General features: G+C 65.2%; 1 protein-coding gene across 8 annotated transcripts in view; it reads left to right on the top strand.

Moving 5' to 3' along the window:
- The window catches only part of COL18A1 (collagen type XVIII alpha 1 chain), a 92696-nt gene extending 68041 nt beyond the window's left edge, over positions 1-24655 (top strand). For 3 of the 8 annotated variants that reach the window (XM_061193817.1, XM_061193814.1, XM_061193809.1), the window contains 36 exons: positions 5-81; positions 439-615; positions 939-965; positions 2119-2181; positions 2268-2354; positions 2661-2714; positions 2868-3026; positions 3852-3914; positions 4785-4811; positions 5977-6117; positions 6471-6533; positions 7812-7838; positions 8617-8652; positions 9077-9148; positions 9461-9496; positions 9762-9851; positions 10329-10358; positions 10440-10466; positions 10656-10718; positions 10950-11024; positions 11941-11967; positions 12164-12217; positions 12470-12544; positions 13831-13899; positions 14437-14479; positions 14996-15058; positions 18604-18647; positions 18898-19020; positions 19645-19798; positions 19882-19955; positions 20343-20474; positions 20890-20922; positions 22039-22284; positions 22516-22713; positions 23208-23323; positions 24222-24655. In XM_061193817.1, the coding sequence (XP_061049800.1) occupies positions 5-81; positions 439-615; positions 939-965; positions 2119-2181; positions 2268-2354; positions 2661-2714; positions 2868-3026; positions 3852-3914; positions 4785-4811; positions 5977-6117; positions 6471-6533; positions 7812-7838; positions 8617-8652; positions 9077-9148; positions 9461-9496; positions 9762-9851; positions 10329-10358; positions 10440-10466; positions 10656-10718; positions 10950-11024; positions 11941-11967; positions 12164-12217; positions 12470-12544; positions 13831-13899; positions 14437-14479; positions 14996-15058; positions 18604-18647; positions 18898-19020; positions 19645-19798; positions 19882-19955; positions 20343-20474; positions 20890-20922; positions 22039-22284; positions 22516-22713; positions 23208-23323; positions 24222-24435 (3059 nt within the window). In that variant the 3' untranslated portion in view covers positions 24436-24655. The remainder of the gene's footprint in view (positions 1-4; positions 82-438; positions 616-938; positions 966-2118; positions 2182-2267; positions 2355-2660; positions 2715-2867; positions 3027-3851; positions 3915-4784; positions 4812-5976; positions 6118-6470; positions 6534-7811; positions 7839-8616; positions 8653-9076; positions 9149-9460; positions 9497-9761; positions 9852-10328; positions 10359-10439; positions 10467-10655; positions 10719-10949; positions 11025-11940; positions 11968-12163; positions 12218-12469; positions 12545-13830; positions 13900-14436; positions 14480-14995; positions 15059-18603; positions 18648-18897; positions 19021-19644; positions 19799-19881; positions 19956-20342; positions 20475-20889; positions 20923-22038; positions 22285-22515; positions 22714-23207; positions 23324-24221) is intronic. The other 5 variants (XM_061193816.1, XM_061193815.1, XM_061193811.1 and 2 more) reach the window with 3 other exon arrangements.
- The last annotated feature ends 661 nt before the right edge of the window (positions 24656-25316 follow it).

Raw genomic sequence — 25316 nt, 5'->3', positions numbered from 1 at the left:
GCAGCTCGGACCCTCCCCAGCTTGAGCACAGTCGCCACGTGGGACGGGAGCGAGTGGAGCCCTGGGCGCGGCCTGAAGGAGGTGAGGTCGCCACGGGGACCCCAGAGCGTTCGGAGCCCCTGCTCTGCTCACTGGGGACCCCGACGGAGCTCTGTGCCCCCCGTCCCCGTGGGCGCCAGCGGCACTGGGCGTCCACGGCTGGGGACGCTCCCCAGCCAGAGCACAAGGGCGGGTGTAGGGGACGCCGGGCAGGCAGACCCCTGTTGGTGCTGGCACCACCATGCCGGCCCCGTGTGTGTCCACAAGCATGTCCCCTTGCCTGTCCCCTGCGCCTGTCTTGTCTGCGCCCCCCCGCTGTGTGATCCCGGGCCTGGCCCAGGACGCAGGCGAGCGTGTGTGCTCCCGCCCCAGCCTGTACCCTCTCCTCTTCGTCCCCAGGGAGGCCTGAAGGGGCAGAAAGGAGAACCAGGCGCTCAGGGCCTCCCTGGCCCCGTCGGTCCCGAGGGTCCCGCAGGCCCGGCCGTGCAGAGCCCCGATGCACAGCCCGTTCCCGGGCCGCAGGGACCCCCGGGGCCCCCGGGGAAGGATGGCGCCCCCGGAAGGGACGGCGAGCCCGTGAGTACTGTCTCCGCTTTGTCCAGCTGGGGGTGGGGGCTTGGCCAGAGGGGAGAGGGCAGCAGGGTCCTGGGGCTCCGGACGGCTGCTTCCTTCCCTGGGTGCAGCGGGAGGGTGGCCGGGGGGCAGGCAGAGCCAGCCCAGGGCCGCGGGCGGGGACGCGGCCGCAGAGCCCTGGACGGAAGGTTCTCCAGCCCCGTGCAGAGAGCCACCCTCTCGTGGGAGCAGAGGGGCGGGGGGGACAGGGGTCCGTTTCCATGTTCAGCTCGGGGTGGGGTCAGGTGCGGTTTTCTGTCACTAATAGTTTCTCTCCCACTTTCCAGGGTGATCCTGGCGAAGATGGGAAACCTGTAAGTTGCCTCTTCTTTCAGAACCTGTGTTATCTGTGATGTTTGCATGAGTCCCCAGGCTTCCCCTCTCCCCCACCCAGTGACTGTTTTTAAGCTCAACAAACTGAAGAGGTTTCAAAACGAAGCCATTTTCAAAATGCAACTTTTGTTAAGAAAGTATAAGTCTAACGGTTGATAGAGAAATATAAAGTTATGCGTGTGTATTGAGACGTTTAGGCTACCAGGAAACAAAGAAAAGGAAAGAAGTAAAAGGTAAAGCTTCCAGATTCTTAGAGGTGAGAGAGAAACAGCCTGAAGTTGGGGGTGGGCGATGGAGCGGGGACACAGCGCGTAGAGAAGAAGAGAGACACTCGCAGGAGAAACCACAGGCTCGTCAGCCGTCACGGTGGATAAGACAGCTTCTCTCTCAAGACAGTTTGGATTTTTAAAAATCAACAAATGCTATTCGTTGATAATAACAGAATAAAATCACACAAGAAGGTTCAAATAAAGATTTGGGAAACGACAGACCCACAAATGGTGACGGGAAGGCAGGGAGGGAGGCTCGCAGGACTGAGCGGAGACACGGCAGACGCCTGGGGGGACGTCAGCAAGGACGCGGGGACGTTTCATGTGGACTCAGCCTGTCCTTCATCGGCCTCTTTGCGCTTGAGGACAAAGCGTGGCTCAGTCGTTGCGGGGAGCCTCTGCAGAGCGGGGGGTGTGTGTGTGCACGTGTGGAGTCCAGGGTCCGGTGACTGGATCAGCCAGCTCCTGGATCGGGGTGCGCTGGGGCCTCAAGTCGGACGCGCCCTGCGTGCGGACGCGCAAACACAGAGGGCCGTTTCGGCCGCGCGGCCTCCACCCACTCACCCAGGCAGCACCCACAGAGGCACTCCTGTCCTCAGTGCCCCCGTAGCACACGCGAGCACGCACACATGCGACGGGCAGGGTGCCACCCTCCGGCCTGGTGTCCCCGGGACGCTGAGGTCACCTCTGCGGGCCGCTGTTCCCTGGTGGCGGCCTCGCATCTCCGAGGTTGGAGGTGCACCCCTGCGACCCCCATGACAGCCCCATCTGATCCGTAGGCACAGAGCCGCGTGTCGGTGGTGGCTTGGCCGGTGATGGGCACAGGGCCTTCTCCTGACCAAACCTCCTGGCTTCTGTCTTCCAGGGGGACACCGGGCCGCAGGGCTTCCCAGGAACCCCGGGAGACGTGGGCCCCAAGGGCGAGAAGGTGAGAGGTAACCGGCCGGGCGTGGGGCGGGCACGACCCGAGGTGGGGCTGTGAACCCTGGTGTGACAGGGGTCTTCTGTTCCCAGGGGGATCCTGGGGTCGGGCCGAGGGGACCCCCAGGACCCCAAGGGCCTCCGGGGCCACCCGGACCCTCCTTCAGACGTGACAGGCTGGTGAGTCCTCCCTCTCCCACCCCGGTCCCTGCAAAGGAGCCTCTGGTCGTGCTTGGCTTCCGATGCCGCACTGCTCGGGTCCGGAACCGGCCTCCCCGGGGCGTGTGCAGACCCTGGGCACTTGGCCCCTGCCCTGCCTCGGGTGTTTTCATTCGGGGGTTGGGGGGCTCGAGGTCACTGTGACAGTCCTGCACGGTTAGCACCAAGGGCCGGTGCTCGGGGGGCAGCTCGGGGCAGGGCTGCGGCCTCGCCGGCTGACCGCAGGTGGGCCGTCGGGGCTTCCGGTGACTCGGCCTCTCCCCTCAGACCTTCATCGACATGGAGGGGTCCGGGTTTGGTGGCGACCTGGAGAGCCTCCGCGTGAGTGACCCTTGGCTGGGGTGGCCGCTGCCCTGACGTCCCCAAGCGTCAGTGGAGCCCGCTGGGCGGCGACAAGGCCTGGCGGGGGTGGGGGGCAGTGGGCATCCTTCGGCCAGTGCCGCATGCAGTGACGGTTCTGTTTTCCGTGTCCAGGGCCCTCGAGGCGTCCCCGGCCCCCCTGGGCCCCCTGGCGTCCCAGGCCTGCCCGGAGAGCCAGGCCGCTTCGGGATGAACAGCTCGGACGTCCCCGGACCCGCAGGCCTTCCCGGAGTGCCTGGGCGGGATGGGCCCCCCGGGCTTCCTGGGCCCCCAGTAAGGCCCGCCTCCCCTCACCTGCCCGTGTCCGCGTCCGGGTCGGGGGACAGGGAGCGTGGGGCCTTCCCCCGTCCGGGTGAAAGCCCCCCTCACCACCTCCGTCCTCCCCACCCCCCAAATCCTTTCGGGGGGGCACCCGTCTTTGGGCCCCCCGGGGTGGGAGGGACCTGGGTGGGCAGCCCCGTGGTTCTGGCTGCCGAGCCGCCGGTGCCCACATGACAGCTGCTCGCCTCCCTGCCCTTGCAGAGGCCGTCTCGGGGGTGACTCGGGCGGGGTTGGCCCTGATGTCCGGAGGGTGGGAGGCCGAGAGGGGCCCACGTTTGGCCCTGCGGGCCCCCCTCCTGGCACTGGGGACACCGCACCGTGGCCTGGCAGGTGCCCGGAGGTGTCCCTGTTGAGATTGGGTCCCAGGAACCAGGGGTGTGCACCTGGTTTTCACCCAGCAACGTGCTCGGGACACAGAGTCTGTGGGCCATACGGTTTCCTGCTGAAGGCGTGATGACCCTTTACTGAGTGTCCACGGCCGGTCACCAGCCCCAATCTCTGCACACGAGGCCACCCCCTCCCCGCGGGGCTGGTGGCCCTTCTCATCCTCCCTAATTTGATTGGCGACTCAAATTAAGCTAAAAAGGGGGAAGAAAGAAATAAAAACCGGAACAGAGCTGTCCGACGCCCTTGACCGTGCACGTGGGCGGGTCTCCCGTGAGCCGTGGGACTCTGGGCCGTGTCCCGGCAGTGTTTCGGGTGCCGGATGCACAGATGGTCTCCTGCTAACCCAAATCATTCTCCATCTGGCCTCACACTCTGCTCTTCTCTCCCCAGGGACCCCCAGGTCCTCCAGGAAAAGATGGGCAACCAGGACAGACCGGCCAGAAAGGCAGCCTTGTAAGTCACTCCCCCCGGCGTCCAGGGCGGACCTGACCTAGCGCCACGGCGTGTGGGTATTTGGGTGGTGCGGCCCCGGGTCAACAGAGGAGAAATGCCACAGGGCAGGGCAGTGACAGCTTTAACCCAACAGGGAGCCGCCGTCTTCTCGGTCCGACAGTCGGGGAACCCTGGGCTTCCCACGCTGGCTCAGAACCGGCTGCTGGGGCTCCTGTAAAATTCCAGGACTTCACTACATAATGCTGTTTCTCCATGATGACAATTGGCCTAGTGGTTTTGAAGAATATCGAAGCTTTACTTGATTTGGACATTTTATTTCTAGTTTCCATTTTGGTTGCATTGATAATGGAGAAACTTTCAAGGCTGGACAAACCTGTAACTGGGGCCCGAGGTTTCCGTGTGGTTTTTTGGGGATGGACCACGGGAGATGCCCACACAGTCATCTGGAGATAACACTTCCCTGTGATCTCTCAGCGAGAACCTGGCTGTTTGGGGCTCAGCAGAGGAGGCCAGTTTTAAGGGAACCCTCTGTGCTCCAAGCTTGCTGCTTTGCAGCCATTGAGCTAGAAGGACTCTCCTCCTGGTTCCGGGGTGGCGGGGGGCGAGGGTTGCCGCTCAGCAGCGAGGTCAGCCCTGCCCCCTCCACGGCTGAGCCTCCCAGGAGCCTCCATCCCCACCTGAAACAGGTGACGGCGGGAACAGCCAGCGGTGCACCAGGGCCAAGAGGAGACACTTGGAGTTTTAGAGATAGTTGGTACAAGGGGAAAACTTGACCTCATGGGCTGGGATAAAGCAAGTGAGACGCTGTCCCTCTCTCTTGCTGCCTGCACCCTGGTCCGATTGTGTAGTAACTGTTCTCTCCTCCCGCAGGGCGAGGCGGGCGCCGCAGGACCCAAGGTACAGACAAAGCCCCAGTGCCGCCGCTCTTCCTGGACGGAATGGGCCCGCCAGCCGAGGGGGTGGGGGTGAGGGCATGGCGGCCGAGAGATCGAGCCCCCGGGCACTGATCGTGGGGTCCGGCCAGGAACTGCCCTGGCAGCAGGCACCACGTTTGTCCTGCAAGACCGTTTCCATCCGAGTTCTGGTTTGGGGACAAAACGAGAGCAGATGTGCTCGGAAGCAGGCAGCCCTGGGGTCCCGGGGGCTGCAGCGGGGGAGAGGGCTGCTGGCAGTCGGGGTGCTGCTGGGGCCCCAGTGTGGTCCAAGTGGGTCCCTAGCACCGTCACACAGGCCTGGTCCTGGGGAGGCCACCCCAGCCCCTCCATGAGCCAAACCGGCAGCCTTCTCAGGAGGGAGGGCCCGTCACTGGGGAGGCCGCTGAGGGGGTGCAGCTCCAGACTCGTCCGCCGGGAAAACGGAGAGAAGGGGGAGAAGGGGGAGGGGAGAAGGGGGAGGGTGACATGGGAGAGAAGGGGGAGGATGACAGTGGGACTGGAGGGGCCTGGAGGTAGGGACGAGGGTCAGAGTAGAGACTCCGGTGTGTAAACACGCACACACACACAACCCGTGCACGGGCTTCAGGGATGAACGGGGAAAGCTGGTGAGATTTACAGTGAGGGAAAAGGCTACAGCCGGGGGTGAAATTCAGCACAGGTGAGGCCAGACTCCACTTGTAGTTGGAGATCCTGGACACCAGAGTTAGATGCTCAGCTACCAGGGCCACTCAGACCTGAGAGAGGGCTCTCGAGCATCTTGACTGAGATGCCTGGGCCGCCCCCAGTCACAGACGCTCTCATGGTTCCCTCATCCCTGTGGCAATGGGGTCCTGGGCCCCCTGCCCCGCTTCCTCCAGCGGAGTCCTCCCTCCTCCTGGAAGGAGCGTCTCGGGCCCCCGCCTGGGGGTCTTGCTCGGTGGTTTCATGTTAAGTGGATAAAGTCTGGTGAGGCCAGAAGGAAGAGGTGCTGTGGGGTTAACGTAGCTCCTGGCTGGTTGTTCAGCCCCCTGGCTCTTCAGATGTAAAATGCTCGCGAGAAAACACAGGTGCACTGGCAGTGCAGTGGTGCCTGGGGTTTAGGGATACCCCGAGGGCCGAGGTGATGACTTTCTCTCCCACCTGCGCAGGGAAGCAAGGGAGACCCCGGCCCCATCGGCACGCCTGGGGAGCACGGCCTGGCAGGACGCCCCGGACCAGCAGGACCCGCAGGACCACCAGGGCCCCCGGGCCCCCCCGGGCCCCCAGGCCCCGGACTCGCTGCGGGGTTTGTGAGTACCCGCTGCCCCTGGCCCCCAGAAAGCGCGGCTCTGCGGCCCCAGGCGCCCTCGGGCACCCACACTGACCGGCGCTGCCTGGCAGCAGCCAGACTGGTGCCACCCCTGCCTGGGCTCCTCCTGGCTGGTGACGGAGTCCCCACATGTGAGCGCTGAATGTGGGGCGTTGGCAGCCCCGCTTGTCTGCCCTGCCGTCCCCGTGACCCACCCAGCAGGGGCCCTACAACCAGGGAACCCCACCCTCAGAATCCACCCGCTCGGGCGTTTGGGTCCCTGCCCAGCCTGGGGCAGGTCTCTTCCTATGAGAAGACACGCAGACCCTGGCGTCCCTGTGTGTTCTCCTCCAGGACGACATGGAGGGCTCCGGGGGCCCCTTCTGGTCGGCAGCCCGAGGTGCCAGTGGGCCGCAGGTACTGCCCCAGAGCTGGGCTTGGTCAGCTTGGGGGCGGGGCCGCCTGGGGGGGTCCAGGGGAGCGTCTGTGGGACTGGCCTCCAGTGGGACCAGAGCAGCCCTGCAGAGCCAGCGAGCCACTTGCCTCCGGGACACTGTCCACCTCGCGGCCGCTGGGGAGAGAGTCCACTCTCCAGTGTGGGGAATGCCACTGGTGGTCGAGCTGAATGAGCACGGGGCAGGATGGGCCCCAAAGACAGGTCTTCCTGGGAAATACTAGCCCAGTTCTCTTTATGGCTCTAACTTTGGGGAAGTTACACGGTTTTGACCTGAGCAGAACTTTAAAGAAAAATAGGGACCCTTTTCCTATGAAAAATGGATGGATTCCTATGAAATCCCACCTTGTTGTGCCATCGACATGTGCACTGGTCATGATCAGGTCCAGCTGGAGCTCCTGGCGTCCAGAGGTAACCGAGCTTAGGCCAGACGGACACACGAGGGGCCATCCCGGGGGCAGGATGCCTGGGATGGGCAGAGAGAGGGTTCCCTCCCTCAGGAGCCCACGGGGCCGACACAGACCCCACTGGGGTCCTTAGGGGACCTCGAACCAGTGTCCAGCTGGGCCCCTGGAGTCTCAGCCCAGCGAGAGGGTGGTGGGACGGGCCTCCTGTTCTGAGCACCACTGCTGAGGATTTTCACTTGGGCAGAAGCTAACTCTGTGGTGCAATAGAGCGGTTTTGCCCCTGTAAGTTAGTGCCTTTCCCTTTATGCGTTAGAAAGGCTTAGTTTGGGGCAGTAGCAGTCGGCTTCCTCGCATCAGGTGAGATCTGAGCCAAGGTGGCAGGGCCAGGTCGCGGGGCAGGGTCCCCTCCTCTAGGTCCAAGGACACAGCTCCAGTGCCGCTTGACCCCTGGAGGGGTCTGTGGGCTGTTCCGTGGCCTCAGGGTGATGGAGACCCTCGGGTGGGGTTAAACCCTCCTCCTCCCTGGGGAGGCCAAAAGGCAGCATCCCATCCGTTCAAATGCGTTTGTTTCTAGTTAATAAGATGCAGGTTTCTTTGCGTTGGGGTGACTTGCTCATGCCCCCCCGCGGCCGGTTTGTGTGCCATCTGTGGGACACCAGGTGGCGCCGAGGACAGGCCACCTCTGGTGGGGTTTCGGGCTGTGCGGGCCCCTGTTGACACGAACGCCCTTTTTTCCGTGTTTTATAAGAGGGGCTAGTTTTCTTGCGGGGAAAGGCTGTCCCCCGAGGGGCGGAAGCAGCACCGACCCGGCCCGCTTCCTTCTCTGCCCCCCAGGGACCGCCTGGCCCGCCTGGAGTCAAGGTCAGTGAGAGATTTGTTAGACCGGGGGAGCCCGCCGCTCACCCCCTCCCGCCAGGAGCTACTGCTCAGTGGCCCCGAGTTCCTCGTGGGAAATTTGCAAAATACAGAAAAGCCTAACGGGGAGACGGTCCCCAGAGCTCGGTTCAGGGGGTGGCGCTGTCCCATCTTCCTAACCCCATGAGTCGAGATCTCTGGCTCCACACGTGCCAGGTGTGTGCTGACTTGGGGAGAGCGAGGGGCTTAGGGAAGGAGCCCCCAGCCCGGGGGGCAGTGGCTGGCGCCCGGCAGGACCTGGGTGCTTCTCTCGCCGCCGCTGGCCCCGCCCCTGGGGGACAGCAGCTCCCACCCCCGGGGGGGGGGGCGGGTGGCGAGGGCAGGAGCAGCCCCACCCTGCTCTTCGGCACCCGTGCGTCCTGGGAGTGCAGGGCCCCCCGCGGCCAGCTGTGCCGCCCAGCCCCTTAGAGCGTCTGCTTTGATTTGCAAACCTTTGAGACAGTTGGAAAGATGGCTTTTTTAGAAGGACGTAGGTCTTAGCTTTCTTGAACTGTTCAAGGTGAAGTCACCTGAGTGCTCCTGCTTCTGCGGGAAATGGTGGCCTGGCCTCCAGAACAGTCCAGGCCGTGTGCCCTCAGCGCGTGGGTGGGCGCAGGGCCCGGGGCCCTCAGCTCTGAGCTGCGGGGTGCGGCGTGGGGACCACCTGGTTACCTGAGGAGGGGTGGGTGCTGCCTGGGGGCTGGGCCAGCGCTCGCAGCTCCACAGAACCGTTTGTCCACTTTAGGGGGATCCTGGAGTCATGGGGCCACCAGGGACCAAGGTAAGAACAGTACCTCGGGTTCAGGAAATCCGCAGTCGTTAGCAGCCCTGGTCTGGGGTGCAGGGAGGGGTCCCCAGGCTGAGACCAGGAGCTTGGCTGGTCCTCATCGCCTGGGGCCTCAGTAAACAGGGGTGAGTCCATGCCAGGCCCGGCGTCCTTCTCCCACTGTCCCCCTGTCCCCCCCGGGTCCCCCCGGGTTTTCCCATAGGACAGCTTTCCTCCCATCCCAGCTCCGCAGCAGAGTCCTCTGACCCTGCCCCCTCCTCTGCCCCACGGCGCTCCCCAGGAGGCCGAGCAGGTTGGATCTCCCTCAACCTGGTCAACAGACCAGGTTGAATCGGGTGTGAGCTGGTGGCCAGCTCCGGGACACCGTGGCCCCCGGGTGCCGCGGCTGACGCGCGTGCTCTCCTTATGTCCACTGCAGGGAGAGGTCGGGGCAGACGGAGCTCCTGGGGTCCCCGGCCTTCCTGGCAGGGAGGGTGCAGCCGGACTCCAGGTGAGTGGCCACCCAGGGCTGCTGCGGCTGACACCCCCAAAGCAGCCACGCCTGGGGGAGAGCTGGCGCCCAGTGTGTATCTCTGGGTCCCCAGAGGGCCCGGAGACCCCAGCTCCGTGGGACGTGAGTCGGCGGTCCAGGCTGCCTTAGGGGGCTTCCTGCGTGGCTGACCCCCCCACCCCCCAGGCCCCATTTGGTCAGTGCAGGGAAACGCCACATCTTCACTCAGGACCAGTCCCAGCGGCTTGGGGTCTCCAGGAAGGGGGGCTCGTGTGCTGTTTATGATGAACGATTTCCTTCCTGTCTCCACAGGGACCAAAAGGAGAAAAAGGGCCCCAGGGAGAGAAAGTGAGTTTGCGGGGGTTGGCGGGTGTCCGTGGACGGGTGGCAGGTGCACGGCAGGGCCGGGGGGTGCTGCCCTCTACCCCGTGCCCGCCCATGTGGCACAGAGACTTGGGCGGGATCCGGGCTCAGAGCCTGCCCTGCCTGGGGTGGGGGCTTGTGGGCCACTGTGCTCAGCCCTCAGGCGTCTCCTCACACCCCGTGGGCACCGGAAGCCCCTCCAAGTCCGGGCTGGGCTGCAGTTCAAACCCCAGGGGAAACTCTCTTCCAGGGCGACCCAGGGAAGGATGGAGTGGGGCAACCAGGCCTCCCGGGACCCCCCGGACCCCCAGGGCCTGTCGTCTACGTGTCGGAGCAGGACGTAAGAACCCTGCATGGGTGGACACATGCTCTGCCCAGGGCCCCCAGTCCTCCCCCCGTAGGGCGACCTCCAGAGACACCGGGGTCCCAGTCTGTTGGTTCCATGGGGCTTCTTGGCATCGAAGCTGGCCCTTCCAGAGCTGCCCTTTGGTCGTGCTGTTTGCCCGCGTGTCACCCGCTCCATCTGTGACAGGCCCCCTCCAGCCCCCATGCACAGCACCCAGGGGAGTGGGGGGCAGTGTCCCCCTGGTCCCAGGGTCCCGGGCCGGTTCTGTGGCACGGGAGCGGACTCCCGGGGGTGCTTCATATCTCGTCTCAGGGACCTTGAGGCCAAAGCCAGGAAGATGTCTTTCACGTTGACCTCCTGGTGTTCTTGGTGGGTCTTGTGTGGCTAATGTCACGGGAGTTGAGTGTTCATGGTAAACGTGGTCCTTTTCCTTCCTTCTCCGGGACACTGGCTCTGCTGACTCACGGACAGAGGGCACTGGCGAGCGTGCCGGGCCCCGAGGTACGTGCGGCCCCGGGACGGGCTGGGCGCCGTGCACCTCCCCGCGGCAGGTCCTGACCGTCGCTGTCTCTCTCTCCACAGGGCCGGGCGGGGCTCGCAGGCCTCCCCGTGAGTACCTCCCCAGCGGGCGCGGGGCCTCTGCTTCACAGGCAGGGGCTGGGTGGGCCCCCGTGAGGCCAAGGAACCGGAGCCGGAGACCCCATCCGGACAGGGGTGTCGGGCGGGCATCTAGGGCGGGGCGGGGGGTCACGGCCCTGAGGCAGGGGCCTTCCGGGCAGCGCTCTGTGTCTCCTGCAGGGACCAGCCGGGCCGAAGGGAGACCTGGGCTCCAGAGGCCAGCAGGGCCTCCCGGGACCCAAGGTGAGGGGCCGTACAGGGTCACCGGGTGACTGCTTGCGGGGAGGGGTGCTGTGCCTGGGAACCTGGGGCGGACTCACCTCTGGTCTTTTGCCTGGACCTGCAGAGGCCCCGCTCACGGCTCCGTGTCCTGGGCTGTCGCGTCGGTGCCGAGGGGGGTTCACTGCAGGGCTGGGGGGGTGCGAGGCCTGCTCTTGCCCGAGCCGGCCTCCCTTACCCGCCCCCCTGTTCCAGGGCGAGAAGGGTGAGCCGGGCATGGTCTTCAGCCCTGACGGCAGAGCGCTGACCTCCACCCAGAAAGGAGCCAAGGTGAGTGGGCGTCTGGGCCCAGCTTGCACCCTCTGTCCTGCCTGGCCGGGGCAGCGGGGCTTGGGGGCCGTGGAGACGGCACAGAGGGGTTTGTCCTCCTGAGAGGGGCCAGCTCCTGCCTGTGCGTGGGAGCCTCTGCTGATCGGGCTCTGGAAGCTTCCACAGCCTGGGCCCCTCGCCCGTCCGTCTGTTCCTCTCCCACCACCCTGGTGGGAGGGTCCTCGGGGCCCCTCGGAGCCTGCACCTCAGCCTGGCTGGCCCCTCGTTCTCCTCTGCCCATCAGCAGAGCCCACACCACAGAGGGGCCAGGGGCTCTTGGGGGCCCCGGCCTGGGCCTTGCCTGTGGAAGCTGCACCCCTGTGGTGCCCGTCTGGCCCTCTGGGGGCACTGCTGCTGGGGGCAGGGATCCTGGCCTGCCTTCCTCAGGAGGGGGCCAAGTATGGCTGGGCTCGGGAATGGGCTCCGTGGGGGCCTGTGCCCTGGGTCCCCTGCCCCCCAGCAGGGGACCCCCAGCCCTGGGGAGAGCTGGGTCTGGATCAGGAGGCTGTTGGGGACAGGCCTGCAGGGGGTCCCCAAAGGCCCCCAGGATTGTCGGGGGATGGGCCGAGGGACTGCGGGGCAGAGAGAACTCTGCCGGCCCCACCGTGTGTCACAGCTGAGGTCGGGGCCCACAGATCCCTCCAGCCCGGGCGCTGCGGGGCCGACCCCTGGGTCTCAGGGCCCCCAGGGTGGGCCCCGGGACACAAACCCCAGTCCAGAGCTTTCTCCCTGTTGCTGTTTCCTTTTCTTCCTGGGTGTTGTCAGTGCCTCGGGCGCCGCCAGGGGCATCCAGATGGACACAGGGACCCCTCGGGGGCTGCCCACTGGGGGGCGTGACCTACGGCCACCTAACGGTGCCTTCTGGTTTTCTGTTCAGGGTGAGCCTGGCTTCCGAGGACCCCCGGTGAGTAGACCCAGGCTTCCCCGCAGCACGCGTGGGCGTGCTGCGGTGGGCGCCGTCGCCTGCCTGGCTGCCGTGCGGGCGTGGCAGCCGAGCTGCTATCCCAGCTGCGCCTCTAAATGCGGGGGCAGGTGTCGGGAGGGAGACCGCGGGGTGGGGGGCGGGTCACGGCTCACCTAAAACCTGGCTCCCCCCACAGGGTCCCTACGGGCGGCCCGGGCACAAGGGAGAGATTGGCTTCCCTGGACGGCCGGTGAGTGTCCGGGTCTCGTGCCGGGTGTGGACAGCAGCCCAGGCCCACGTGGACGATGAGCCCGGAGCGAGTGGGCTGCAGTCTCTCCGCTGTCCTCCTCCTGGGGACGCCCCCACCAGAGCGTGGCTCTCTCCAGCCCCGCTCGCGGGCTGCTTGGGCCGCAGAGGGACGGGCACCCAGAGGGGGCCCTGGGTGGGGACAGGAGCTGCTGGGCCAGCCCTCACAGCTGCCACCCACTGTGCTCTGCCCCAGGGGCGCCCCGGGATGAACGGACTGAAAGGGGAGAAGGGGGAGCCGGGAGATGCCAGCGTGGGATTCAGCGCGAGGGTGAGTGTTCTGCGGGGCGGGCGGGGGTAGGAGGCCTGGCCGCAGTGGCTCGGGTCCCAGAGGTCACCTGTGGGAGGCTTCTGAGCAGCCTCGTGGCCCTCGGACACGCAGACCCCCATGCACACAAACACACGTGTGCGCGCACACACGCACACACACGCGCCAAGGCCACCGGACAGTGCCCCGGCGTGGTTTTCTCAGAAGGGCCTGTAGGCCGCGTGGGCTCTGGGGTGGGCGCCTCTGGCCCGTGGGGCTCTCGCTCCGACCGCCTTCACGCTGCAGTTGCTGCCGCCTCGTGAGCCGAGGGTTCGGTAAAGTCACCGGGTGAGGCCCTGTCATCACCTCTACCTGAAACGGTGCCATCGAGATGCAGGACTCGCCTCTGACCCCGCTGGGCACCCAGTGGGCCTGCCGGCTGCACCCGGTGCCTTTTCTCCTGCACCCCCTCCCACCTGGCCTGGCCGCGCGACGCACGGTCCTGAGGGCAGTGGCTCAGGCTGCGGCTCTTCCGGTGTTTCCGTCACTGTGTGTCTTCATTCGGGCTCCCTCCTCCTTGCAGTGGTTTCATGAAATCTCAGAACACGAGGCGGCGTCTTGCAGAGTTCTGAGATGGAGGTGGACCAGGCCACTTCCGTCGAGGAGGACGGGGGGCTCTCGAATTCCCCCCGCGGTTCTGAGTTGGAGAGGCGGAGTGCCTGCCGCTGTGCGCGCGCCCCCGTCAGGGCGTCCAGCGCGTCCAGCTTCCTCGTGGGCCTGAACTTGTGCCTCTGTTCCACTGCCAGCCCCTCTCCTCGGCCGCAGGGTTGGGGCGAAGGGGCCCAGGGGCCCGAGAGCAGGTGGCCGTGCGGTCCCGGGACCCTGTCCCCAGGCACCGTCATCACTCAGGCCAGCCCTTTGGCGAGTGAGCCGCTATTTTCAGAACGGCTCTTCTGACACTACCTGAATCGGCCGTTTGTCCTTTTCCTGCGAGCGGGTGAATGAACGGAGCTGATCTTCACCCAGCTGGCAGTTAGTAACCACACGAGCCGTGTCCGAGGTCGTGTCCGGCCCAGACGCCACCCGCACGTCTCCCGTGGGAGGATTTGAGCAGGACTCCGGTCTGGGAACGGGAAGGGGACAGCTCTGTCCTCAGGGAACCCACGACCACAGAGTAAACTGGACGCATTCTCCATTTGATGTTTTCTGACTTCACCGTGATTCTCAGAAATGCTCCTGCCCACATCTGCTGTTCTGGACAGTGTCGCTGGCCAGTGTTGACTGACCAGGCTTTCTCTTCCCTCACGCAGGGTCCACCCGGCCCACCTGGGCCCCCAGGGCCCCCGGGCCCTCCCGGGACTCCGGTCTATGACAGCAACGTAAGTCACCGCGACACCTGCTGTTCCCACTGCGTCCCCACACTCTTCCCTGCACTGGCTTCCTTTCCCCTCCGCTGACCCGGGGAGGGCTGAACCCCAGGCCCGGCAGCTGGAGCCACGGCCTCTGAGCCCCTGGCCAGGGGGGGCTTCTGGGAGGGGCACGGTGGTGGGACCCAGGCCCACCTGCCTTGTAGGCCGCACCTGGTGGGCCGCTGGTTAGAAGACAAGCCCCCAGGGGAAGTGAGGTCGGGGGAGGGCTCTCTGGATCTGGGCTCCTGAGCACGAGCCCTGGGGTCCTGGGAGGTGAACACCCCCTACCTCACAAGGCTCAGTGACATGAAGTGACCACGTGGGGCAGTCATGTCGTGACCGGGGCTCCCGACTCCAAATCCTGTGTCCTCTCCCTCCCCCTCCCTGCTTTTCTGTCTTGGGGGGCAGGGGTGCTTGGGGGTGTGGCCTCGCAGACCCTTGGGCAGGTGGTGGTCTCAATTTCCAGAGCGTCTCTCTCAACGGCCATCTTTGGCCTGTTCTTCGCAGGCGTTTGTGGAGTCTGGCCGCCCTGGACCCCCGGGATTGCCAGGTGAGGGTCCTGGGGCCTCGGGGAGGGCAGGTCACCCCTCCAGCCACAGCTCAGAGCAGGGTGTGGGCGGCCCTCACAGGGGTGCTGGATGATCCAGGCCCCCCAGTCCCAGTTGATCACGGCCCCCTTTGCTGGGCTCCTGGGTCCTCCCAGCACAGCCTTCCAGGCGGCCCAGCCGTGGATGGGAGTGGGCACCGAGCGGCCACCCACTGGCCGTCCACTGTCCAGCTCCAGCTCCTCGTCCAAGCCTGCTGTTTGTTCGAGCCCCTCCCTGCAGGAGTGGCGTGGCCTCTGGGAGCAGAGGCTGCAGCCCCTGGGGCGCGACCACCGGGCACTTCCGCCGGTTACGAGCTCTTGCTCTGACTGTCCCTGGGTTCACACGCTGCCTCCTCCCTGGTCCAGGCCTGCAGCGCACACAGTGCCCACCAGGGTCGGGCCATGCGTGGGCAGGAGGGCCTGTCCCAGGCGCCTCTGTCACATGTTTAGTAACAGGCACTGGGGTCTCTGTCCCTCCAGGGCACCAGGGGCCTTCTGGACCGAAGGGTGACAAAGGAGAAGTGGGCCCACCCGGGCCACCAGGTGAGAGTGCTCTGGGGGCCTTGGGCTGTGTGTGGTCACCCGCCCACCCGGCTCCCGGAGGAAGGAAGCCCTCGGGGCTCAGGGGGCTCTGACGGGACACCTGGTTGGCCCCGTGGCCTCGGGGCAGGGCTGGGGGCTAAAAGGACAGGGGCCTGAGGTGGTGGCCAGGCAGGATGTCCCAGCCCCCCACTCGCTGAGGAGCAGGGCTGGGCCCCAGTGTGCACCTCCCAGGGGAGACCCAGCACCCCCAGCGCATCGCGGGGGCCTCATCGGCCCGGATCGTCCGGGGGATGAACTCCCAGCACCTCGGATGTCCCCTGGGATGGCGAGAATCCCCTGCTGAATCCTGCTTCTGCAGCCGATGAAGCAGGAGAACAAGTGTGATGCCGGGTGCAGGCCAGGCAGAAGCCAGGAGAGCTGGACCCCTGGGCACTGCCAGAATCTGCGTAAGCTCGGGGTTCCCCTACGAGCTGCCAGAAGCAGAAGCAAACCCTCCCCTTGAGGAAGGTGAGCTCGTTGAGAGCCTGGGATTTCCAAGCGGGCAAGCGATGAGCCAGCACTACAGGAGTTTCCAGGCTTGGCCTTAACCGTGACGATGATGCCCAGACGTGGAGAAGAGGAGATGGCAGCACAGAGCTGGAGCCCACGGGCAAGAGTCAGGTTTAATTCTGGGACTGAAAACTCGCAGCCTCTGGACGTGAGGATTCTGTGCGACTTCAGGCAGACGGGACACAGCTGAGGAGGGGAGGGGTCAGCCCGGAGTCTGGGCGATGCACTGGGCAGTCGGACACGCCGAGGGAGGTCAGACGCGTGCGGGTGAGGACACGCGGGTGGGGCTGGGGCAGAAGAGCATTTGAAGGCGTCACGGCCGAGCTTCCAAACCAGGGAAAGGTTCAAGGAGCCCTTCACGCGAAGGGTCAACACAAGCTGATTCCTCACAGGGATGCGAGGAGCCAGAGGCCATAAAGGGTCCCACAGGTCGGAAGAAGGTAACTGCTCACCTAGAATTCTGCAGCCAGTGAAGACACCCATCTTCTACAGGAAGAGGAAGTGGGCAGCGAGGCCTCTCAGGACACGAGCCTCAGTGGGGACGCGAGGGCCGCTGGGGAGAAGGAAGCGGTGCTGATGACACGGGGACGGAGGAAGAGCAGCAGGGGGGCCAGTGAGACCACGCGTCCCTGCTCGGCCCCGCCGCAGAGAGGTCGCATCCCCGAGACCCCAGCCTGGCCCCGAGGAGGCCGATACCTCGTTACATCAGGCCCAAGTGCAGGACGCACCTGTCACCTCAGGGACCAGCCGAGAACAGGAGGGAACGTGCCCCTGATAACCGAGCAGGAAGGAAGAACAGCGTAGGAAAAACCCGACCCGAAGACGGCAGGAAAGGAGAGAAGAGAAACTCGGAACAGGTGGAGGAACGGGAAACGGGGTGAAGATTGATTAAACTCAGATCCGTTGGCGCGTATGTTCAGTGAGCGGGGTCCACTCTCCTGTTTAAAGACAAACATCGTCAACGGGACAAAACCAGAGCTGTGCTGCTTACGAGATATACCCCCAACTGTAAGGACATGAGAGCTGAGGGGGAAGGGGGTGGTAGTCTGGTGAGAAGGGAGCCGTGTGTGTGCGCTTGTGAGAAATCAGACAAGTGTATTTTAAAGCAGGAAATACTGCCAAAAATTTTTTAAAACTCCATAATGATAATGGGGTAAACCCGCCAGGAAAGTACAGTGATTCTAAATTTCTGCGCCGGTAACAACCTAGCTTCAAGATATGAAAAGCAAAAATGGACAGAACTAAAAGGAAAAACACAAGTCACTCAGTACAGGGGGAAATCAGTAAGCAAGGGAAGCAGCAGACAAAAGACCGGGTCAGTTGGGAGGTGGAAGATCTGAACGGCAGGTGACAACCTGGCCCCCAGTCCCAGCACTAACGTGGGATGCCACAGGCCCACGCCGGGCACACAGCAAGTCCCTCAGGCCTGTCTGCCCTCGAGGGAGCATTGAAGACACAACCAGCGTGGGCCCACCGAGCAGGGCGCCTGCAGGGAGGAGAGGCCACGGTGGGAACTGGAAACCCTGGAGCTGAAGGACAAGGCTGTGTCTGAGGGGCAAGGGTGCAGCCAGGGCCGGGGTTGGGATTCTCGGCCCTCACTCCATGGCCCGCGGTGGCAGTGGGGTCACCCCGCTCTGAGGAAGGACCCAGGACAGGCCCTCCGGGCCGTGAACATGAGCCGGGTGGCCCTGGGCGGGCGTGGGTTTCCCGGAGCAGCCGTGGCGGAGCACAGATCGGGGACTCCCCCAGCCCCCCGGGCCCATGGTTCACTCAGCAGGCATCACTTCACCCTGGGGGTCTGACCCCCACCTTTATCAGGTTTCCAGGGGAAAGGCCACAGGAGAAGGGTAAGCCAAGGTCGCTTTCCCACCCAGAAGGAGTGAGGGTCTTGTCAGCTCCTTGTCCACAAGGTCACAGCCTTCAGTAGCCTGCGCTTCAAGCATCCAGCTCAGGAAGTTAGAAAACAAATAGATTTAGCTCCCAGAAAACAGATGGGAGATGCAGTGAATGGAAAAAAAAATGTACATAACAGGAAGCATCAAGAAAGCAAGGAAGTCAGATGTTACTTCTTAGAAAAGACTAATAATACTCCCCTCGAGGGACTGATGAAGTAAAGAGACAGCAAGAGACGTTGAAGATGGCACCCTCGTGCTCTGGAAAGAGCGGGCACCCTCTCTCTGCCATCCGCAGTGGGGGGTCGGGGCAATGGGGGGTGGCTGGTCATCGCTGCCGGCGCGGGGCCCAGCCGGGGTGCGGGGCAGGGAAGAGAGAAACAAACGCAGGGTGTGACTCTGGAAGAAACAAACGTGCTGTTTTCACAGAGGACACCTTTGTGAATGTCAACAACCCAAAGGGATGTGCAGATAAACCGTCAGAATTAATGAGTAAATTTACCAAAGTCACAGGGGCAGTTCACAAAAATCGATGGCCAGTCAAAGACTAAATGAAATCTTTAAAAGGCACCATTTAGAAAAAGATCAGGTTGGTTGCCAGAGGTGGGATGCAGGGTGGGGGGTGAAGGGGGTCGAAGGTACCAACGTCCAGTTACAGGACACAGCATCCGGGGGCACGCAGCTATAGCCAACACCCCTGCCCAGTGTACTTGAAGGTGCGAAGAGAGAAAAGCTCTCGTCACAAGGGAAAACCATGTTTTTTCGTGTGTGCGTGTCTCTGCGAGGTGGTGGCTGTTAACTAAACGTCCTATGGTGTGCAGTTCGCAGCAGACGTTAAGTCCGTCGTTTAGCGGTCCCCCTTGACCGTCTGCAGCGCTGTGTGTCAGTGATAAAAACTGAAGGGAAAAACGCACCATGAACAAAAACACAAAAAAATATCAAGTGATTGGGAGTAAGTGTAACAAAACATGCAGGGGATCTCTACACAGAAATACAGAAATTAGAGAAAGAGGGGACTTAGGTAAATTCGGGGGCGGGGGGACGGGTGGACCAGGCAGGAAGACAGCGTCTCACTGAGGACCCCCCAAACTCTCCCCCCCGTAGGGCAGTTCCCGTTCGACCTCCTGCACCTGGGCGCTGAGATGAAGGTGGGTGACCCCGGGCCCTCACACTGCCCCCCGCACGGGGCCCCAGAGGGCACCTGGGACGCGCACCCCTGGCTCCGTTTTTCGGGAATTCAGTTGACGCAGTGGGAAGCTGGGAGGCCGAGCCCCGTCCTGTCGGGCTGGCCAGGCCTGGGCCGCAGAAGCTTCACCGTGGGCCTCTGGGGGTCGGCGCCCGCCCCTCCCCACACGGCACCGGGAACGGGGCTGTCCCGACAAGCTTTTCCATCCACAGGGGGAGAAGGGCGACCAAGGGGCCGCCGGGCAGAAAGGAGAAAGGGGCGAGCCGGGGGGCGGCGGGTTCTTCAGCTCCAGCGTGCCTGGCCCCCCCGGCCCACCAGGCTACCCTGGGATTCCGGTGAGTCTGACCCCAGCCGCCCGTGGGTACCACACACAGGCCCAGGCCCGTCCTGTGCCAGAGCTCGCGTCCCCGGGGTCCCTGGGGCCAGGAGCCAAGGGCAGGTCCACCCTGCGGGCTGGGCCCCGAGCGTCCGCCTCCCAGCTCCTTGCCCTAGCGCGGGGCACCCACATGGGGAGCCTGGTGGGTGCGTAGTGGCTGCCCTCCCGGATTGGGCACCTGACCTGGGGGCTCCTCCTTTCTCCTGCTGCCGCTGTTCTCCACCAAACCCCCTCAGGGAGACCCTCTGCCCTGAAAGCGTCTGGGGGACCGTGGGCCCCAGCTTCCGTCCGGGAGTGGGGGAGGGGTGGGGGCCCTCAGGGCTGCACCTCTGTGGGTGGCTGTCCTCGTCTACGTCCCAGGGCCCCGTCCCAGTGGGGGGCACACGGGGTGGGAAGGCTGGGTTTCCCAGGCCCCGCGTGGGCAGTGGGGGGACAGGGGCTTGGGGGCCATGCTCCCTGCAGTGGGTTGTGGCCCGTGCTCCCTGCAGGGGCTTGTGGCAGATGCAGCCAGGACCTTCAAGCTTGCTCGTCCCCAGTCTGGAGACATAGGTGACAGCGCCCTGTGTTTTGCTTTCCACGCTAGGGGCCCAAGGGAGAGAGCATCCAGGGCCAGCCTGGCCCTCCTGGACCTCAGGGACCCCCTGGCATCGGCTACGAGGGACACCAGGGGCCTCCTGGGCCCCCCGGACCTCCAGGGCCCCCGGGACCCCCATCCTTTCCTGGCCCTTACAGGCAGAGTAAGTCGGGTGGAGAGTGGGCCCTGGGCTCCAGCCTCGTCCAGGAAGGGCCACTGTTCCCACCTCTGGCTTCTCTCTTGTAGCTATCAGTGTTCCTGGCCCCCCAGGCCCACCTGGGCCCCCAGGACCACCCGGATCCATGGGCACCTCCTCAGGGGTAAGCACCGCCCTGTTCCTGACCTGTCGGACCCTCACTGCCCGGCTGCCCTTCCCTTTGGAGGCGTGTGGGTGGGTACCCCAGCGCCAAGAGCCCTGAGACGAGGTTTCCAGAGCAGAAGTGGGGGACCCAGGTGTGGCTGGGGTCTGAGATGGGTAGGGGAGGAGGACGAAGGAGGGGCGTTGAGAAGGTCCCTGAGGGCGGTTCTGCTGTGCAGAGGCTGCGGTGGCCCAGGCACTTGGGGGCTGAGGTCTCCCCGTGGCGCTCATGGGGCCAGCCTGGCAAGGAGGCGGCCACGTAGGTCTTCAGACTGTCGCAGCCCCCAACCCTCCCCATGAGCCCAGAGGTCCCCTGTGCGCAGGAGACCCCATTGGGCTGGGCTTCCAGCAGGTGAGGGTCTGGGCCACGTACCAGACCCTGCTGGACCAGGTGCCCGAAGTGCCAGAGGGCTGGCTCGTCTATGTGGCCGACAGGGAGGAGCTGTACGTCCGGGTCCGGAATGGGTTCCGGAAGGTTCTGGTGAGTTCTGGACAGGGCGATCCCTGCACGTGGTGGGGCGCCTTCCCGCTTCGCTCTTGGGGCAAAGGGTACAGAGAAGACGGGAGGTGGAGGACCTGCGTTGCAGGGGGCCCCGGCGCCTGGCGAGCGGCAGGGACCAGCTGGGCGGGGCCCGCGGGCATGCGGCCAGCGGTTCTCCATCCTCACCCACTTCCCTCCACTTCTCTCTTTATTAGAAGCTGCTCTATGGCAGTTTTAGGTTCACAGAAAAGTGACTCTCAGTTTTTAAACTAACAGATGTGCTTATTGTGTGCCGGGCACCGGGTGGGGGGCACTGGGACGCAGCCATGCCGGCCTTCACCGGTGTGGGGGGCGGCCGGGGCGAGTGGCGCTGGCTGGGTCAGAGGTCTCGGGGTGACCCCCTGTTTTCTTCCAGCTGGAGGCCCGCACGCCCCTCCCCCGCGGGACGGTAAGGAGCGTCCCTTCTTCCCACGACCATCTCGGGGGACCGGTGGGCAGGGGTGCAGCCTGGGTGGGGACCCCTGCCGGGGAGGGGGTGTGCAGACTGCGCTCATCACCCTCATCAGGCGAGGGGCTCCTCTGAGTCCTTGTCTGTCTGTCCTCATCCAGAGGGCTGGGCACGGGGACAGACCCTTCAGGGTGTGGGGGGAGGAGGAAGGAGGGGGGCAGGCGGGAGGGGGCCCAGGATGTTCCAGTCTCCCTAAGTAGGGGTCACGTCCCCAGGCGGTGCTCCTCTGAGTAGAAGTCACAGCCTCTCAGACGGCTCAAGAGCAGGGCTCCGTGCTAGGTCTCGGGTGTCCGGGTTCAGTGTGGGCTGGTGGGCTGGTCTGCCCCGTCGCCAGGCTCGGGGAGTCCCTTCTCTCACGCAGCACCTAGTCCTGGGCGCTGTTCTAGGCGCGGGGACAGCCGTGCCTGAAACAGGCAAAGCCCCCACCCCGCAGAGGTGACATCATGTTGGGGAGACGGGCAGTAAGGGCAGTACGTGACTAAGCAATAGCATATAATTATATAAATATAAACATTTCAGCTAGATACATGAATTCGTTCTATAACTTATGATTGCATTAGATGTTACTACCAGGTAATAGGTACCAGGTAACAGGTATACAGGTAACGGGTGTCCGAAGGTGCTGGGTGCTGTGGGAAAGGGACGGAATTGGGAAGCGGGTGGGGCACAGGGGCTGGCATTTGGAGGTCGAGGTCACCGCCGGAGGTAGGAACTGGGCAGAGGCTTAAGGGGCTGCTGGTACCACGGCTGCAGCAGGGGGAGGTCAGGAGGAGGTGGTCGGCCCAAGGGTGCCCAGGGCCACGGGGAGGAGCTGGCTCGTGAGGGTGATGGACCCGGGGGCTTGAGCAGAGGGCCACCCAGCCCGACTGAGGTGTCACCAGGCCGGCTCTGGCCTGACACGCCAGGTGCCCCCGGGTCCAGCTCGCCACCTCCAGTCCAGCGTCGCCGGCCCAAGAGCACAGCCGGGTGCAGACGAAGGGCGTGCAGGGCCGGGCAGCGGGACCCGCGGGTGCAGGAGGCCCGGCCCCACGGCGCTGTCTGCCTCTCCGCCTGCAGGACAACGAGGTGGCCGCTTTGCAGCCCCACGTGGTGCAGCTGCACGAGGGCAACCCGTACCCCCGCCGGGAGCCCCCGCCCCCCACAGCGCGGTCCTGGCGGGCTGACGACATCCTGGCCGGCCCCCCGCGCTTGACACACGCCCAGCCCTACCCCGGGGCCCCGCACCCCGGCGCCTACGCGCACCTCCGGCCGGCAACCCCCACGGCCTCACCCGCCCACACTCACCACGACTTCCAGCCGGTGGTGAGTGACCACCCCGGGCGGCGCTGGGGGTGGAGAGTCCGGAGCCCAGAGCAGCCGGGGAGGGGGCGGGGGCGGGGGCTGGGGCTGGGACCCGCCCTCCCCATCCCCTCCCCCCACCCCGCCGCTGCCCCGGCGTCCGCCCCGCTCGCATCCCAGAGACCCGCCGGGGGCGGGGGCGGGGGCGGGGCGCGGAGACCCGGCCGTCGGGCTGACTCGCGGCTCCACCCGCAGCTCCACCTGGTGGCGCTCAACAGCCCGCAGTCGGGAGGCCTTCGCGGCATCCGCGGCGCCGACTTCCAGTGCTTCCAGCAGGCGCGCGCCGCGGGGCTGGCGGGCACCTTCCGCGCCTTCCTCTCCTCGCGGCTGCAGGACCTCTACAGCATCGTGCGCCGCGCAGACCGCGCCGCCCTGCCCATCGTCAACCTCAGAGTGCGTGCGCGCCCCAACCTGGGCCGGGCCTGGGCGTCGGGTGGGCGCTGGGCAGGTCTCGCCCCTGAGGACCACCGGGCACCCTGTGGAGCCCCACGTGGCCCCCGACCCCTGCCCCCGCCTGCCAGGCGCGCTGGTGCGTCACCAGCTTCCGGAGGTGGCCTGGTCCCCTCACCACTCGGGTGTCAGTCCAGGGCTGGGCGTCCCTGCCCCGGTGCTCTTCACGGGGATGTGTTCCGCGGCCCCTTCCGCAAACGGAACCACGTGCTTTCTGGATGCGCCGAGCGCCGGTGTTCCTCGGGACCAAAGGCGGTGGACTCACTCTGGCCCCGGGTCCAGGGCTGGGGGCGGGTGCCCTGCGTTCCTGGGAGAGGGCGAGAGGCCTGGGGCCAGCCCACCCTTGGGCGGGCGTGGGCGTTGCTGAGACCCCCTGGGCCGCTCGGCCCTCTGGCAGGAGAAGACCAGAAACGAGATGACCCCGCTTCTCCCCGCAGGATGAGGTGCTGTCTCCCAGCTGGGAGGCCTTGTTCTCGGGCTCCGAGGGCCAGCTGAAGCCCGGTGCCCGCATCTTCTCTTTCGACGGCAGAGACGTCCTACAGCACCCCGCCTGGTAGGTCCGCTGTGTGGGCGCAGCAGCTCGGGGCCTCTCTGGATCCAAGAGCCCTGAGCAAAGGGGCGACGCTCCTGGCTCTGAGCCTCCAGGCTGACCCAATCCTGGAACACGCTCGCGGCTTAAAACCCCCCAAATCCAGAAGCACAGGAGGAAGAGTAGAGAGCGTCGTTTGCGGTGTTATCTGAAACACCCTCACCTGGCCTGCTTCCCCGGGCAAGTGCCCCCAACTTCCTGCTGGGGAGACAGGCTCCAGCCCCCTCTGTCTGTCACATAAACATCACAGCGAATTACTTCTGTAAATTCCTCAACCTGGAATCTCTGGGTCAGAGAACACGCGTGTCTACCTGACACGCTGGCACAAGTCGCTAGCTTGCCCTCAGGTCGGCTTCATGCCCATCGTGCCCCTGCTTGCAGGTGTGAGGCCCTGTTCCCCACCGCTCAGGGGCTCAGGGTCCCGGACGAGCCCGTGTCCCTGCCTTCACCGAGGAGCACCGCCCAGGGCCGTGTGGGAGCCTCGGGCAGGGCTGTGGGCTCCACCGGCCCAGGGGCTGGTCCGAGGCCAGAACCCCAGGCCTGCGCCGAGATGGCCCTTACGAAGCATGGGCACTCGAAGCCAGGTCCACCCGGGCCCCGAAGGGTCAGCCCTCGAGGTCACCGGGCGCTGCTGGCCAGGCTGTGCCCCCAAAAGCAGCAGCAGGACGGGGTGTGATCTGGGAGACCGAGCGCCCAGGACGAGGTTGGCCTGACTCCCGGCCACCCGAGTCCCTGCCCTCCCAGCGGCCCCCGCATCCCGCCAAACCTCCGCCTTTGGGAGACGCCCCGTCCTGCCTGGGGTGGCCTCCAGCATGGGGCGGGGGTGGCCCCCGGTGAGACTGACGGCCGGTGCCTCTTGCAGGCCCCAGAAGAGCTTGTGGCACGGCTCGGACCCCAGTGGGCGCCGGCTGACGGAGAGCTACTGCGAGACGTGGCGGACTGAGGCCAGGGCGGCCACGGGCCAGGCCTCCTCGCTGCTGGCGGGCCGGCTGCTGGAGCAGAAGACGGCGGGCTGCTACAACGCCTTCATCGTCCTCTGCATTGAGAACAGCTTCATGACCTCCTCCTCCAAGTAGGGCCTCTGCTGGCTCCATGGACAGATGGACGCACGGACAGAGGGCCGGAGAAGAGCCAGGCGGTGGGCAGGGGAGCGGATGCGCCGCTGGCCCGGGCAGGGAGCCTCTGCTGGCGCCCGGGGCGGGGACCTGGCTGGGACACTTTCCTGTACGGTTCACGTTTCATGTAATCCTCCAGAAATAAAAAGAAACCAAAGAGTGTATTTTTTAAAAAGCTTAAGACAGCCTGGTGCCCAGACTCTTCCTCCCTCCCACCTCTCCCCCAGAGCCTCGGTGCCTGTGCTGCCCTCTTGGCCCGAATCAGACCAGGGGGTGGACCCAGCCCATTTAGGCAAGAGGCCGACTTGGAACCTTCTGCCTGGGGAGGCCTCCCGGGTGCCGAGTAGGGCCCCCCAACCGCCCGGGCATGTACTGGTGGCTCCGTTTCCTGCCCAGAAAGCCTTGTGGCGCCAACGCCAGGCCTGTCTGCAGGGCAGCCGCGAGGAGGCGCTGGGGCCTCCCTCCTGCCCTCTCTCCAGCTGGCCGGCCCTCTCTTGGGCCACGCGCGGTGCCAGGGGAGACCACCTTCTCTCAGCCTCTGACAGCAACTCCCCTGGCTGCACGGTTCCAAGCTCAAACCCCCCGCACACCCCTGGGGCTCCTGATGCTGCTGTGTGCAGCCAGCCCCGCCACGTGGGCCCGTCTGCGGTCCTCTCTGTCCCATGCTGGCTTCCCGTGTCCACTGAGGTCCCACCGGCACAGAGCCTGGCCCGGCCCGGACTGTACTGGGAGAGCTTTGAGGGGTCCATAAACCAGCACTGGGTCCCTGGGCCCAGACCTCACACCGGGCGCTCCTTCCCTGACTCCAATGCCTGACCAGCTCTGCCCAGCAGCATGTCCGG

Source organism: Eubalaena glacialis, chromosome 6, assembly GCF_028564815.1.
Source record: "Eubalaena glacialis isolate mEubGla1 chromosome 6, mEubGla1.1.hap2.+ XY, whole genome shotgun sequence".
Taxonomy (NCBI): Eukaryota; Metazoa; Chordata; class Mammalia; order Artiodactyla; family Balaenidae; genus Eubalaena; species Eubalaena glacialis.
Note: the sequence above shows the minus strand (reverse complement) of the source record. Positions and strands in the feature narration are given on the sequence as shown.